At 39.9% G+C, this 15295-nt stretch overlaps 1 protein-coding gene across 1 annotated transcript; it reads left to right on the forward strand.

Annotated features, from left to right (window-relative positions):
- Positions 1–11423: 11423 nt before the first annotated feature.
- Positions 11424–15025, forward strand: LOC105446378. Its single transcript, XM_011683125.2, has 2 exons — positions 11424–11829; positions 13252–15025. Exons 1-2 carry the CDS (start codon positions 11685–11687, stop codon positions 13515–13517), a joined length of 411 nt encoding a protein of 136 aa, XP_011681427.2. The 5' UTR covers positions 11424–11684; the 3' UTR covers positions 13518–15025.
- The last annotated feature ends 270 nt before the right edge of the window (positions 15026–15295 follow it).

Below are 15295 nucleotides of genomic sequence, written 5' to 3' on the forward strand. Positions count from 1 at the left end.
GCCAGCTAGCTGTCGATGCCAGTAGCTGTCGATTGCAGCTAGCTGTCGATTGCCAGCTAGCTTCGATTGCCAAGCTAGCTGTCGATTGCCAGCTAGCTGTCGATTGCCAGCTAGCTGTCGAGTGCCAGCATAGCTGTCGCTTGCCAGCTAGCTGTCGATTGCCAGCAGCTGTCGATGCCAGCTAGCTGTCGATTGCCAGCTAGCTGTCGATTGCCAGCTAGCTGTCGATTGCCAGCTAGCTGCGATTTGCCAGCTAGCTGTCGATTGCCAGCTAGCTGTCGATTGCCAGATGGGACCCCCCTGGCGATTAATGTGGGTGGGGGGGGGGGGGGATTTTTCAAATTTTCGAGGGCCAAAAAAAAAATAGTGCTCTCTACCCCCCCCCCCCCCCCCCCCCCCCTTCCCCCACTACCACTGAGTGAAATATCGGCCGGCACGATTTTTTTTATTTCAGCACATTAAATTTCAAATTGATTTCAAGTTTGGGCCCCCCTATATCCTGAATCCGCGCCGATACCCACCCCCCCCCCCCCAAATAAAAATCCCAAGGCTCCTCTGGAGTTTTTTTCTACATTGCTCCCCCCCCCCGCAAAAGGTCCCTATTTTCTCATTGTTTTACATCATCAACAACAACAACAACAACAATAAATTATTATAAAACTCCAAAATTGGTTTGTTTTTATAAATAATAATATCTGCCCGGCAAAATATTTGAAGTGAGTATGTAGATAAAGATCATCAGACTTTATTACACTGATGAGGTGTATTGGGTTCTCTTCACTTGTCTCTTTCTGGCTCTCTTTCTCTTTCTCTCTCTCTCTCTCTCTCTCTCTCATTGGGACTGAAAAAGTATTGAATGTAATAATGTTTGATAAATAGATAAAACAGGATTCCTGTCCTTCTTGTACTTCGTAAATTATAATACTTTACCTTGCTTACAAGTTAATTGCAAGCTCATTGTATAGATCAATTAAGAAAATAGCAATAAATATGGACTTTGAGTGAGATCAAAATGGGTTTGATATCAGTTTTTCTTTTTCAAAGATTTAAAAAAAAAAGCAACAGCTGGGTGTCGAACCCGATACCTTCCAGTTACCAGGCGATTGCTTACCCACTAGACTAAAGTGTCACATTGCTAATCTCCATGTTTTTTTTTCATACTTATACTTATTGTTGTAGATGTAGCAAAAGAAAAAAACGCAACAGCTGGGGGTCGAACCCGATACCTTCCAGTTATCAGGCGATTGCCTACCCACTAGACTAAAGTGTCACATCGCTAATCTTCATGTATTCTTCATACTTACACTAATTGTTGTAGATGTAGCAAAAGATGTTTTCTGACTAATTCAGAGAGTCGCTTGTTAAAGAAAGAGTATTACATGCTATTTTTCTTTGTTGAGGGGGGGGGGGGGGGTGTCCCCTTTAAAAAAGAGATGACAAGTCAATATTATGGAGTGAAGAAAAAAAAATAACATGGGTTTATATAAAGGAGAAACTGAGACTCGAACCGAGTACATTGCATTGTGAAGTGATCACTTTTATCCACAAGACCATTTTGCCTCACCGTGATAACTGGTTCGCTTTTTGTTGTTAACACTTTCTGCACGCTAATGACTTTACAAAATGTGCCGATTTACTGATTTGACGCTTTCGGGATGCATTATTATCATTATTTTTGTAGTCCGATGTTGTCAAGATTGCCCGTATTTTTTTTCTTTCAGTTACTGATATACTGATATAATAGTGAGGTTTTATGTTTATTTCATTTAATTTGCAAACTGCTGACTTAAACTTAAAGTGATATTACTACATGTAATTCCTTACTCTATATTATTGTTTGCAAGAGGTGCTCCCGAAGTCAGACGCTCACATGGTTATACTGTTTTGTTCTCGATTAATTCCTGACACACAGAGATATTTCGGCTTTTGTATGTCAAAAAGTGAAAGTCTGGTCAAAAGATTCAGAGCAACTTCTGAAAAGATTCTTAGATGAAAATAACGTCCAGAAACATATTCCAAACAAATGTTGACACCCTTCAACAATGTGCAAATTACTGCTATATACGTTGATATGATTAAAAGTGTATCTTATTAACTCCTAATAAACAAAACCACCAATGAGTAAACAGATGTGAATTTTTTGTTTTGGTCTGATTCTAAAACAGCAGATTTATAGCTTTAAAATGACCTGTTTAACCATTGGCATGTCACATCTATATGTGACATGTGCAGGCCTCGAATTACATCAAATTTGGGTCAAGGCCACTTTTTTGAGAGGGCACAGATCCACTGAAAGGGGCACAAATCTATCCTAAGGGGCACTAAGGCCAATGTGGAAAGTGCGCGTAAAATCACCTCACGCCGTTGTTTTAAAGGTGGGGGGGGGGGGGATATGTGCACCCAGGGGCGGATCCAGGATTTCTTCCTTTGGGGGGGGCCCACTTTTTTTTTTGTCCCCCCAAAAAAATCGCAACGACTCAGCCAGCCGCTGAATAAGCGGGGTAAGAGGACACTTTTTTTTGTTTTTTGGTCTCGAAATTTGAAAATTTGACATTTTGTTCCCTTGGGGTGGGGGGGGGGGGGAGGGGTGGGGGGGGGGTGAGGTCACCTTTTTTAGATTAACGTCCCAAACCCCCCCCCCCCCCCTGCGTTATTGCCTGCTCGTCTGAATACAGTTCCTCTCCCTCTTTACGTTTCATTAAATCATTAGAGAAAGAAGAGGATTCGTTGTACCGTTTTTTACTCTTAATCCTCGTCTAAATTCACCCCCCCCTCCCCCGCAAAGCTCGGAAGCTTTTACGTTTCATTAAATCATTAGAGAAAGAAGAGGATTCGTTGTACCGTTTTTTACTCTTAATCCTCGTCTAAATTCATCCCCCCCTCCCCCGCAAAGCTCGGAAGCTTTTACGTTTCATTAAATCATGAGAGAAAGAAGAGGATTCGTTGTACCGTTTTTTACTCTTAATCCTCGTCTAAATTCACCCCCCCCCTCCCCCGCAAAGCTCGGAAGCTTTTACGTTTCATTAAATCATTAGAGAAAGAAGACGATTCGTTGTCCCGTTTTTTACTCTTAATCCTCGTCTAAATTCATCCCCCCCCCTCCCCCGCAAAGCTCGGAAGCTTTTACGTTTCATTAAATCATTAGAGAAAGAAGACGATTCGTTGTACCGTTCTCGAAAATAATCCTCGCCTGCATGAATACAGTTTTCCCCCTTCCCGCGCAAAGCGCGGAAGCTTTTATGTTTCATTAAATCATTAGAGAAAGAAGACGATTCGTTGTACCGTTCTCGACTCTTAATCCTCGTCTGAATTCAGTTCCCCCCCCCCATCCGCGCGCGCAAAGCGCGAAAGCTTTTACGTTTTATTAAATCATTAGAGAAAGAAGACAATTCGTTGTATCGTTCTCGACTCTTAATCCTTGTCTAAATTCAGTTACCCCACCTCCTGCGCGATCGAAGCGCGGAAGCTTTGACATTTAATTTAATTATTAGAGAAACAAGACGATTCGTTGTACCGTTCTCGAAAATAATCCTCGCCTGCATGAATACAGTTTTCCCCTTCCCGCGCAAAGCGCGGAAGCTTTTATGTTTCATTAAATCATTAGAGAAAGAAGACGATTCGTTGTACCGTTCTCGACTCTTAATCCTTGTCTGAATTTCAAAAATGTTTTTTGTCTGCTCCTTTTTCTTCATACGTCCTCTTCCTTTTCTCTCCTCTCTTTTTTTGGCTTTTTTTTTAGGGGGCGCCCCCACTGCCCCCCCCGGCTACGTGCCTGCGGTCAGATAAACATCTTTCGATACCTTGTTCACCCCGGAAACTCATGGGTTGAAGGCAAATTACGGTCAAATAAGCATTCAAGGGCCCGCCTCAGGGCCCCTGGTAAAGTCGAGGGTGCGGAAACCCCTGAATTTCAGGGGTTTCAGGCATTTGATTACGGTCAGATGAACATATTTTTATACCTTATTTGTGACACTGGCAGGATACTGATTGGCGTGAGGTCCAGCGGGCGGAGCCCCCAGAAGCCCATGGGTTTAAAGCATTACATTACCATCAGATTAGCATCCAGTGGGGTCCAGGGGGCAGAGCCCCCGGAAGCTCAGGGGTTTAAGCATTTGATTACGGTCAGATGAACATGTTTTTATACTTTATTTGTGACACTGGCAGGACACTGATTGGCGTGAGGTCCAGCGGGCGGAGCCCCCAGAAGATCAAGGGTTTTAGGCACTAAATTGCAGTCAGATGAGTATCAAGAGGCCTGCCAAAGGGCCCTTGGTTGGGTCCCGGGGGCAGAGCCCACGGAAGCTCAGGGGTTTTAGGCGTTTAATTACGATCAGATGAGCAATTTTTGATACCTTATTTTGTTGAGAAACTGGTAGTTAACTATTTTTCTTTCTTGCTCTCTTTCTTTCTATTTCTCTTTAAAATGCTTTTCAAAAAAAATTTGGGGGGGGGGGGGGAGCTGGAGGGGGGGGGGAGTTTCCCCTTTGACGTTTCATTGAATTATTAGAGAAAGAAGATGATTCGTTGTACCGTTCTTGACTCTTTATCCTTTTCTGAATTCCAAGGGAAGCGCGGAAGCTTAGACGTTTTTAATAAATTATTAGGGAAAGAAGACGATTCGTCTCGATCTCGACTACCGGTATTATCCTTTTCTGAACTCAATTCACACCCCTCCCGCGCGATGGGCGGAAGCTATGACGTTTTAATTAAAACGTATGGGAAAGAAGACGATTCTTTGTACCATTATCTCGACTCTTAATCCTTTTCTGATTTAATTCCAGACCCTCCTCCCGAGAAAAATCCAAGTTTTTCACTGATTAAAAACTGTGAAAACGCACCAAAAAAGGTCACAACGCGAAGTAAAGATGTTGAACCAACGATGGGTAAACAAAACTTCCCGATATTGATTGGTTCAAAATAATAAAAAGGATGGATTGAAAAACTAAGCCTGAGTCATTACGGTTTTTATGCCAAACGTTTCAGTCATTTGGATGAAGACATTCTTTCATATCTCCGTATCGGCAATTAAGTCCCGCCAATTAATTTAGGAGTTCCATAGTGGAAATTAAGTCTCGCCAATAATTATTGTTTTAAATCTCCGTAGGGGCAACAAAGTCTTGCCGATTATCATTGTTTTAGATCTCCGTAGGGGCAACAAGGCCTTGCTGATAATTATTGTTTTTAGAGCTCCGTAGGGGCAACAAAACCTTCCAGTAATTATTGTTTTTAGACCTCCGGAGGGGCAACAAAACCTTGCCGACTATTATTGTTTTTAGAGCTCCGGAGGGGCAACAAAACCTTCCGGTAATTATTGTTTTTAGAGCTCCGGAGGGGCAACAAAACCTTGCCGACTATTATTGTTTTTAGAGCTTCGTAGGGGCAACAAAACCTTGCCGACTATTATTGTTTTTAGAGCTCCGGAGGGGCAACAAAACCTTGCCGATAAAAAGTGTTTTTAGAGCTCCGGAGGGGCAACAAAACCTTGCCGACTATAATTGTTTTTAGAGCTCCGGAGGCGCAACAAAACCTTCCGGTAATTGTTGTTTTTAGAGCTCCGGAGGGGCAACAAAACCTTGCCGACTATTATTGTTTTTAGAGCTCCGTAGGGGCAACAAAACCTTCCGGTAATTATTGTTTTTAGAGCTCCGGAGGGGCAACAAAACGTTGCCGATAAATATTGTTTTTAGAGCTCCGGAGGGGCAACAAAACCTTGCCGACTATTATTGTTTTTAGAGCTTCGTAGGGGCAACAAAACCTTGCCGATTATTATTGTTTTTAGAGCTCCGTAGGGACAACAAAACCTTCCGGTAATTCTTGTTTTTAGAGCTCCAGAGGGGCAACAAAACCTTGCCGATTATTATTGTTTTTAGAGGTCCGTAGGGGCAACTAAACCTTGCCGATAATTATTGTTTTTAGAGCTCGGGAGTGGCAACAAAACCTTCCGATAATTATTGTTTTTAGAGCTCCGGAGGGGCAACAAAACCTTGCCGATAAATATTGTTTTTAGAGCTCCGGAGGGGCAACAAAACCTTGCCGACTATTATTGTTTTTAGAGCTCCGGAGGGGCAACAAAACCTTCCGGTAATTATTGTTTTTAGAGCTCCGGAGGGGCAACAAATCCTTGCCGACTATAATTGTTTTTAGAGCTCCGTAGGGGCAACAAAACCTTCAGGTAATTATTGTTTTTAGAGCTCCGGGGGGCAACAAAACCTTCCGATAATTATTGTTTTTAGAGCAACGGAGGGGCAAAACCTTGCCGACTATCATTGTTTTTAGAGCTCCGGACGGGCTACAAAACCTACCGATAATTATTGTTTTTAGAGCTCCGGAGGGGCAACAAAACCTTCCGATAAATATTGTTTTTAGAGCCTCGGAGGGGCAACAAAACCTTGCCGACTATCATTGTTTTTAGAGCTCCGGAGGGGCAACAAAACCTTTCGGTAATTATTGTTTTTAGAGCTCCGGAGGGGCAACAAAACCTTCCGATAATTATTTTTTTTAGAGCCTCGGAGGGGCAACAAAACCTTGCCGACTATCATTGTTTTTAGAGCTCCGGAGGGGCAACAAAACCTTTCAGTAATTATTGTTTTTAGAGCTCCGGAGGGGCAACAAAACCTTCCGATAATTATTGTTTTTAGAGCCTCGGAGGGGCAACAAAACCTTGCCGACTATCATTGTTTTTAGAGCTCCGGAGGGGCAACAAAACCTTCCGGTAATTATTGTTTTTAGAGCTCCGGAGGGGCAACAAAACCTTGCCGATAAATATTGTTTTTAGAGCTCCGGAGGGCAACAAAACCTTGCCGACTATTATTGTTTTTAGAGCTTCGTAGGGGCAACAAAACCTTGCCGACTATTATTGTTTTTAGAGCTCCGGAGGGGCAACAAAACCTTGCCGATAAAAAGTGTTTTTAGAGCTCCGGAGGGGCAACAAAACCTTGCCGACTATAATTGTTTTTAGAGCTCCGGAGGGGCAACAAAACCTTGCCGACTATCATTGTTTTTAGAGCTCCGGAGGGGCAACAAAACCTTGCCGACTATCATTGTTTGTAGAGCTCCGTATGGGCAACAAAACCTTTTTGAACATTACAAGTCGGGTTGGCTTACGATGACTATAATGTCGGCAAAACTTTTGTGGATTAAAATATTGTGGCCGTAAACGGTTTGATTTTGAAAAGGGCATTCCGGCCAGTGAGAGGGGCATGGCGGCAAATTTCCGATTGCCGGTGGGTAATTCGAGCCCTGCATGTGTATTTATGTGTATGTACTATCCTCGCTGCAGGTTGCCATATATCTTTTTAATATATAGTCAGGTCTCTTAACAGAATCTGGGGAACAGAATGGACAAAAGAGCATTCTGTTCCTGTGGGTCATGTATATGTGTCAAAAGCATACACTTTATAGGGAGTGGTACGATATCCGTGATTAGCAAACCTCTCAAAAGTGCTCATTTACACAAATATCATGCAGTGTGGTGATATTACATTGGCATTTTAATTTTAACTCATAAAACGCACAATTCTACTTATTAAAAGAACTGACAAATAAAACTGTTTTTGTTGTTTGCTATCCAAATTTATGCAAATTGTAATTAATTAAGCTGTCACTATCGGGCTACATGGGTGTTGATATTCTGTCTCTCAAAAATACTGTCTTCCATTCATACTTTATTATATTTACATATTCTCGACAGAACATACTACTAGTAAATCAAAGCTACTCTTCATTTTAGTTTTGCAAATTTGATAGATATATAGCTGATGTTAGGGCAAACAATTTAAGCTCTCGACTTCATCATCTTACACAATGCATCACTTTTGTTTTATTGGGTAAAGTAAAATGACACCATTATTATCAATTATTGGTAAGACTTTTCATTCTACATTTTTGTTAGGCAATGCTGTTTTAAAAATTTACTACTTTTGCATAAACATATACTGTAGCATGTACATGGCAAAAAGAAGCATTTACATGTACATGACAAAAATAAGCAAATCTGATAAACAAGTTTAGTCCTAAATAAAGATTTGCTTTTCACAGTTTTAAGTATCTTAATTCATTTACATGAATATTATAAAGAGTAATATTTGGGAGCTGATATTAAGAATGTGTGACGCCATAGCTTGATGCGAAGTATTTGACAAACTTTTGTCAGAGTATTTTCAAATTTCATCTATTTCATATCTAACAAGACAGCAGCTCAAATGCTAGTATTCCTTTTGTATTTTTTTTTCTTAAATGCCTATACTCTGACTGAGGAAAGCAGCTCCAATAGAACATTAATTATTTTACAATTATATCACAAACACCACAGAAACTATATAATATGACACAATTCAAAGACTCATGCATACACAGAGAACACATGAATAGCAAACAAAATATTCAGCCTTCATATTCATGACTCCCGTTTCTTCTATCTACCCCACACCATTCACTGATCTTGTTTAATCAATTTGATTCGTTTCAATTTAAAAGGTTACACGTAATTTATTTTCATATTTATCCATTCATTCAGCCATCAATCATTTCCATTAAAACAATGTACGTTCACATATTTCAAAATAGCTATATACAATCAGAACTGGGTATCATGATTGATGATATCAGCAGAAATGTCCCTGATTACTTAGAAAAAAAGAAATATTAGCAATTAGAACCTATAGTTCCTTCTCTTCTGTGGTCGACAGACTTCCTCATGACAGATATCTCTTCAGATAAGATAACAAAACTAAGAATTATTCACTTTCATTTCAATATATCTGATATCTGATATAGGACACTCATTTCCGGGATCAGCAGTATTTGGAGATGTTCATTAGCATATATAATGAAGGGAAATTGCCTGGTAGCATAAACAGCCACAGGTATCACTGTAAGCGAAGAAATGCATGGAGTGTAGGCATGACATTGGTCAATAGACTCATTCTTCCTCAGTTAAGTCATTTGGGATGATGCCCCCCCCCCCCCCTCCTCCCCCGGTAACGCAAACTAGGACCTTCCTTACCGAAGGTATATGGATCAGAGTTGGAAATGTGTTGCCCCTCCTGAGGCCAAGGTTTGGATACGCCGCTGGACATGTTTTCTGGAAAACATTGACAAAGATCAGTCATGATTGTGTACATCTGATACAAACAAACACACACGCGGCAACGTGCATTTAAAGTGCTACAAGGAGAGTCGGATCTAGAAAGCTAAGTATGCTGTACGCCCAATATAGCTATACAGGACAAATATAGGCCTAATAATTGTGTGCTAACTATTGACGACATATAGTACAGTATCGTCAACATTTATTTAATATCCAGGTCCTCTTTTGATATGTTAAAGGTAAAGACCAGTTATGGTCATGCGATTGCATTGTGAAAGAAACGTTGTGGAATCGATCATAAAAGGTTGATCATCTAGCATCTAGCATCTGCAAGGTTCTGGAATCATCAAAATGATAAGAAATTTGGCCCATTCTTCTTAAAGTTACAAGCACTATACACCGAAAGATGTATATGGGACTACTCTATATCTCTCACAGACCATGTGAGAAACAAATTTACTAAATATATGAATTAGTAGGCGGTTTCCCGGCAAATTTTTTATCAGCAAATTTTTTATTAGTCAAAACATATTCTTTCACATGATTAGTAATGAGAGCTTCCATTTCATTTTTTGAAATTGGGGCGTTTCCAATACTGGTCTTTACCTTTAATGTTACAACTATATCTAGATACACTGTACAGGATAAGGATACCATTTTTACATATTGGCTATTGTACCTGCTATTACTTTTCAAAGCCTATTGATTACGGTAATCCGAAAGTGCACATGGAAGCATGCAGATAAACCTGGACGATATACGGTTGCTTCCAAACCCTGAACAAGATAGTCTTGCAACCAGGAAAACCAAAAGGATAATTACGCCTCTGATAGTACTTGTATTATATATAAAAGACAATAACAACAACTAACATTAAGGGATCATGATCATTGCATTTGATTGGTTGCGAGCACAATAAAATGCATGCATATAACTTCGTATCAGGACAATTAACCCCTGGACAATCACCCCCGGAAAATTACCTGCTAGGACAATTACCCCCATGAACGATTACCCCCATGAACGATTACCCACCCCCCCCCCCCCGAGGACAATTATCCCGCTTAAAATTACCCCCTATATAAAATTATATGGGACAATATTATGCCCCAAGGACAACCAAGGATAACCAACCCCGAGGACAAATACACCCTTCCCCGAAAATTACCCCCGTTCATTAAAGGGGAAGTCCACCCTGAAAATAAGTTGGTTTTAATAAAAGCAGATTTCGGGGGGGGGGGGGGGGCAATTGTCCTTGAGAGGGGGTGATTGACCAAGGGAATAAATTTCAGGGGGGGGGTAATTGTTCACGGGGGGTTATTGTCCTAGGGTGATCTTCCGGGGGTAATTTTCCGGGGGTAATTGTCCTAGAACCATTTTTGGTATAGGGCTTCCTTAGGACCTATTGAACGATATTAGGGTAGGAGCCTCTATTCCAATCTGAGAGGTGCCCATTTAACTTTAACAAGTGCCCTTTTCATTTGTAATAAGTGCCCCTTCCTCTTTCTGATTAGTGCCCCTTTCCATATTTGATGAGTGCCACTTCTCACCTCTGATCAGTGCCCCCTTTTATTTTGACACATGCCCCCTTTATCTTCCTAATAAGTGCCCTTTTTCATCCGATAAATGCCCCTTTTCTTTTTTAATAACATCCATTTCACCTTCTCAGAAATGTCCCTTAACTCTGACACGTCTGATAGATACCTCTATTAAAATTTCGTAGGTGCCCTTTTTCCTTCGATAAGTACCCATCTTCCTTTGTAATAAGTGCCCCTTCACCTCTTATAATTACCTCTGTTCGTTCTTACAAGTACCCATTTTCATCCCCGATGAGTGCCTTTACTCAAATTTGGGAGGTGCCCCCTTTAAACTTGACACGTACCCCCTTATCTTTTCTAATTAGTGCCATTTCTTTTCTGATAATTGCCCCTTTATCCTTGTAATAAGTGCCCCTTTTGCGTTCTCATGAGTGCCTTTCTTCATCTTTGTTCAGTGCTCCTTATCAGGTGCGAAAAGTGCCCTATTTTAACCTCTGATAACTCCCCTTCAAATAAGCATTCAGACCATCACACCCAACTGCAAAGTAGTAACTTGGACCATGAAAAGAGAGAAACAAACATTGAAAACATCCCTGATAAAGTAATCACAATGTAGGGGCATATACCAATGTCTAAAAACCGTATATTTTCGCTTTGAGGCTTTCCTTTGTAGGTGCCCCTTTTTCCAGAAAGTGACCTCTTTGTTGGTACCCCTCCCCCCATTTTGAAAGACGCACCGCTGCCCCTGAATGACATCATATGCATATATAATTGACACTGCATAACAGGTTGTTATGGTTAAGAAAAACAAATGAAAAATAAGGAAGTTAAACAACAAATGCTAAAAGAAAAGAATGGGTGTAACGCGTTTAAAATGCAGTGTCTAAAAATTCTTATTTTTCCATCTTGTTTTTCATTGAACAAAGGATCGAGTGAACATTGTCGTGTGCAGTAATTCTGGTGAAGACAGCGTGCAAGGCCTTATAGGATATATCAACAGGAATATATCAGACGTCGTAGAGTCAGCGAGTGTGAAGTTTGAGCCGCTTCCCTACAACATGGCAGACATGAAGGAATTCGAATTAGGTGGCGTTGATGCCTTGTTTCTGTGTCATTCTATGGATATCAGGGGACCTTATCGCTACCCTGACGGATCCAACTCCATCTATGACAAGTTCTTGTACAAGGCAAAGAGGTGCTTGGGTAAGATTTTCTTGAGCTCCTCATTGTTTATTATACTTCTCATTTTATTTCTTTAAAATGTTTTTTTTTTATTTATTTATTTTCTTCTTATTCCGACATGCACCGAAGGCCTCATTCAATTGATATTTGGCTCATCCGTAGAGGCAGCGCCCCAAGAAAAAAATCTGATGGGATCAGTAATATTTCAAAAGAATATTGTGTGGGTCTATGTTATTTTTTACAGCCTATCTGAACTCACTTGGAATCACCACAACACTTGGAGGTGTAATTACTTTAAAGGGATCGTTTAACAATGTTAAATCTGAGATACACGGTCCTACGTGTTATCAGTGTTTGTGATATGGTGTAATATTGAAGCCCTAAAAAAATTGTGCTTCAAAATGATCAAGAAGTGCCTCAAAAGAGTAAAAAATCTTTGAGTGACCGGTTTTACCATACTCGTTTTCCCCAATAGACTGTAGGTTTATGAAAACCGTCAGGCGAACGTTTTTCAAAATTTGTAATTTCAATCATAAATATGTTGATAATCAGACCGGCGATCGGCTTGTAAAAGTCATGGGGTTCCTGACTGACCTAAAGGTTTATAATTATCATTGCATCATGAGCAAAATCCAGGATTTTATTTCAGAATCTGAGACAAAGTTACCGGATCCCTTTAAGAGACGTATAACGGTATATAACTTGTTATAACGGGACCTCCCTCCCTCTCTCTATCTCTCTCCCTCCCTCTCTCTCTCGCTCTCTCTCTCCCTCTCTCTCTCTCTCGCTCTCTGCACATCTCTCTCTCTCTCTCTCCCTCTCTGCAACTCTCCCTCTCTGCAACTCTCTCTCTTTCTCTCTCTGTGGAGATAGGTTCCCGTGATTGATTACTCATTAAGAAGAGATGTATAGATATGACAACGGTATATAAATGTATAGTGAGGTATTTCTAACTAAGAAAATAATTTTTAAAAATTGTGTTTTTGTTGTTGTTTTGTTAGGAATTATTAATGTTTTCATTTAAAAAAAAACTGACGTTATGATGTTCTCTTTTTCGTTTTGTTAGTGTGTATTGTAATTGTTTTACCCTGCATGAGATGCATCCAATGTCATTCAAATCTCGGTCCTGGGTTGTATGTAACTTCTTTATTACTATGTTAATTGTTATATGTACTTTCTTCAATGAAGATGAATAAGCAAACTTGAACAAATTATATATTAGTGTAAGATTAATTATACAAGACAAAATGATCTGGATTTCCCCCAATATAACAAAACAAAAGAAAGTAATTGATTCAATGGCCCCGGCATACACTGCAACCCCCTCCCCCTCCCGAGGGGGTAGCCCTTCAATCTAAACAAAAAAAGAGGCAATAATAACCCTGTCAACAGTCAAGACGGATTTTTTTTTCTTTCTTCTCTCCTACCTCTATCATCAAACAGGAAAGAAGAGAGTAGCTGTCATTGTGCACGACTACAAAGATCTTTCGCGAGAAGCACTTGAAACGTGGAACCAAACCAACAGGTCCACATTCAATAATATGACGTCACTGATGCTAACACTTGGTCAATTTGCTGCAGGGGGTGGCCCGATTCGACTGACCGCTGCACAACAGTCCGAGTTCAATTTCTTCTTTGAAGGGGCACTTTCCAGTCGCAGAATTGTAGGAGCATTTTACAGGTTTCTCTATCGCCTTATCCGTCAGTGAACTTCGATGAAGATTGAGGCCCATTACATCAGCGTGGGACTTGTGAGGACATTATGAGCTGTGTCATAATGTTATCTTCGACCAGCCCCCCTTTTACACCCTGTCCCGCTTGGTCGCTCCGATCGCGATCCTACCTAAAGTGCCCCTCCCTCCCCCATCCTTAATGTTATTGCCCCCTTGTAATTGTCTATAACTTTGTCCATGAGGTCATATAGTTATTATATAGTTATTAAATGTACATAGCTGGGTACCTTTATAAGCCATGCAGTGTAAATAGCCTAATTCCACTTTATATTGTAGTGTATTATACGTGATGTTCTTTTTGGTAAGGAATGTATTTTTATTTTTTTAAGGTGAGGATGTGAAGTTCTTAAAATAACTGGAAACGTGTCTGGAATCCTCGCATGGGCAGACATTGTTGTTACAGATCTTTTACAAAGTCATGTACTTAATACCCAAGAGAGTATTCCTCTTACAATATTAGGAAATCAGTAAATTTAACTTATTTCAGTGATGTTTATCAATTTACCATGTCATTAAATGGGTCTTTGTATATATGTACAGTAAAGTATGCATGATCTTCATAAGCTTTTAAAGTAAGATCAGCTTGTACATATACCTTTTTTTATAATTTCTCACACCATTGATCACTCGTGGACAGTATGGTGATGATATATTTAATCCCAAGCACCAACGCCAATTGGCATCTTCAACTCAAGTGTATAAAGTCTCATATTTAGAAGTCTTTTGGTGGGTATTGTTTATAATATTTCATGTAAAATATCGCCTACTTGAGATCAGAGGTAGTGGCAAACATCATTTTAAACACACAATGTAGTTAAATATGTTGACTTGCTGTATGTAATATACAAATCGTGTGTATTTAAAAATGCTATAGCATGGAAAAGTTTGCGGAAGTCTTATCGACACTAAATATGTTTGCAACTTGATGTATAAATTCTGCATTGAATTGGTACCTTGCTCATTGGCGGGTCATACGGGATCGGGGACACCCCATCCTTTATAAGAAAAGGGGTTACGACGAGGGGAAAAACACCAAACAGAATCATGTCGGAGAAATATTATGTCAATTACTAAATATGCATTAAAGCTCTATGCTGCATTTTGATAAAGGATTCTGGAAATAATCTGTTTTCTGTAAGGAATATCAATTACAACGAAACTCTTTCTGGTACTTAAAGGTTTCTTCCATTCAGCTTCCATAAAGGTAATAACAACCAAAACAAAATACCAGTCCGTAATTCTATATATTTATAGTCGGTGTTAGTTTTTCCCATGCACATCAAGTGGCAAACACATGTAAAAAACAATGTTTATTTGTGGTGTACATGTATATATATATTTATCCGTAATTAAAAATGCCTTTTCACTAACACGTGATCTCGGATAACATTTGGTAGTCCTAATTTCCCCTATGTCAATCGGAAAGAAGAATGTGATGACTGATAAGGAATACACATTAAATATTTATTTTTGTTAATACACATTTCGTTGTCCGAATATAACGAGCATCATCACGACTACAACAGCAAAGATGATGATGGTGATGATGATGATGATGATGATGTTGATGATGATGTTGATGATGTTGATGAAGATGATGATGACGACGATGATTGTATTGTTTTGTATTTATTTTCCGTCATTTAAAAATACATCAGCATATATATATTTACAATCATTAAGACACACTTATACAAAAAGGGAAGACGGAGGGATGGCCCTACTCAGCGTTGTTAGCATAACAATGCTGGTTT

Source organism: Strongylocentrotus purpuratus, unplaced genomic scaffold (genome assembly GCF_000002235.5).
Source record: "Strongylocentrotus purpuratus isolate Spur 01 unplaced genomic scaffold, Spur_5.0 spur5_scaffold_2, whole genome shotgun sequence".
In the NCBI taxonomy this organism is placed as follows: Eukaryota; Metazoa; Echinodermata; class Echinoidea; order Camarodonta; family Strongylocentrotidae; genus Strongylocentrotus; species Strongylocentrotus purpuratus.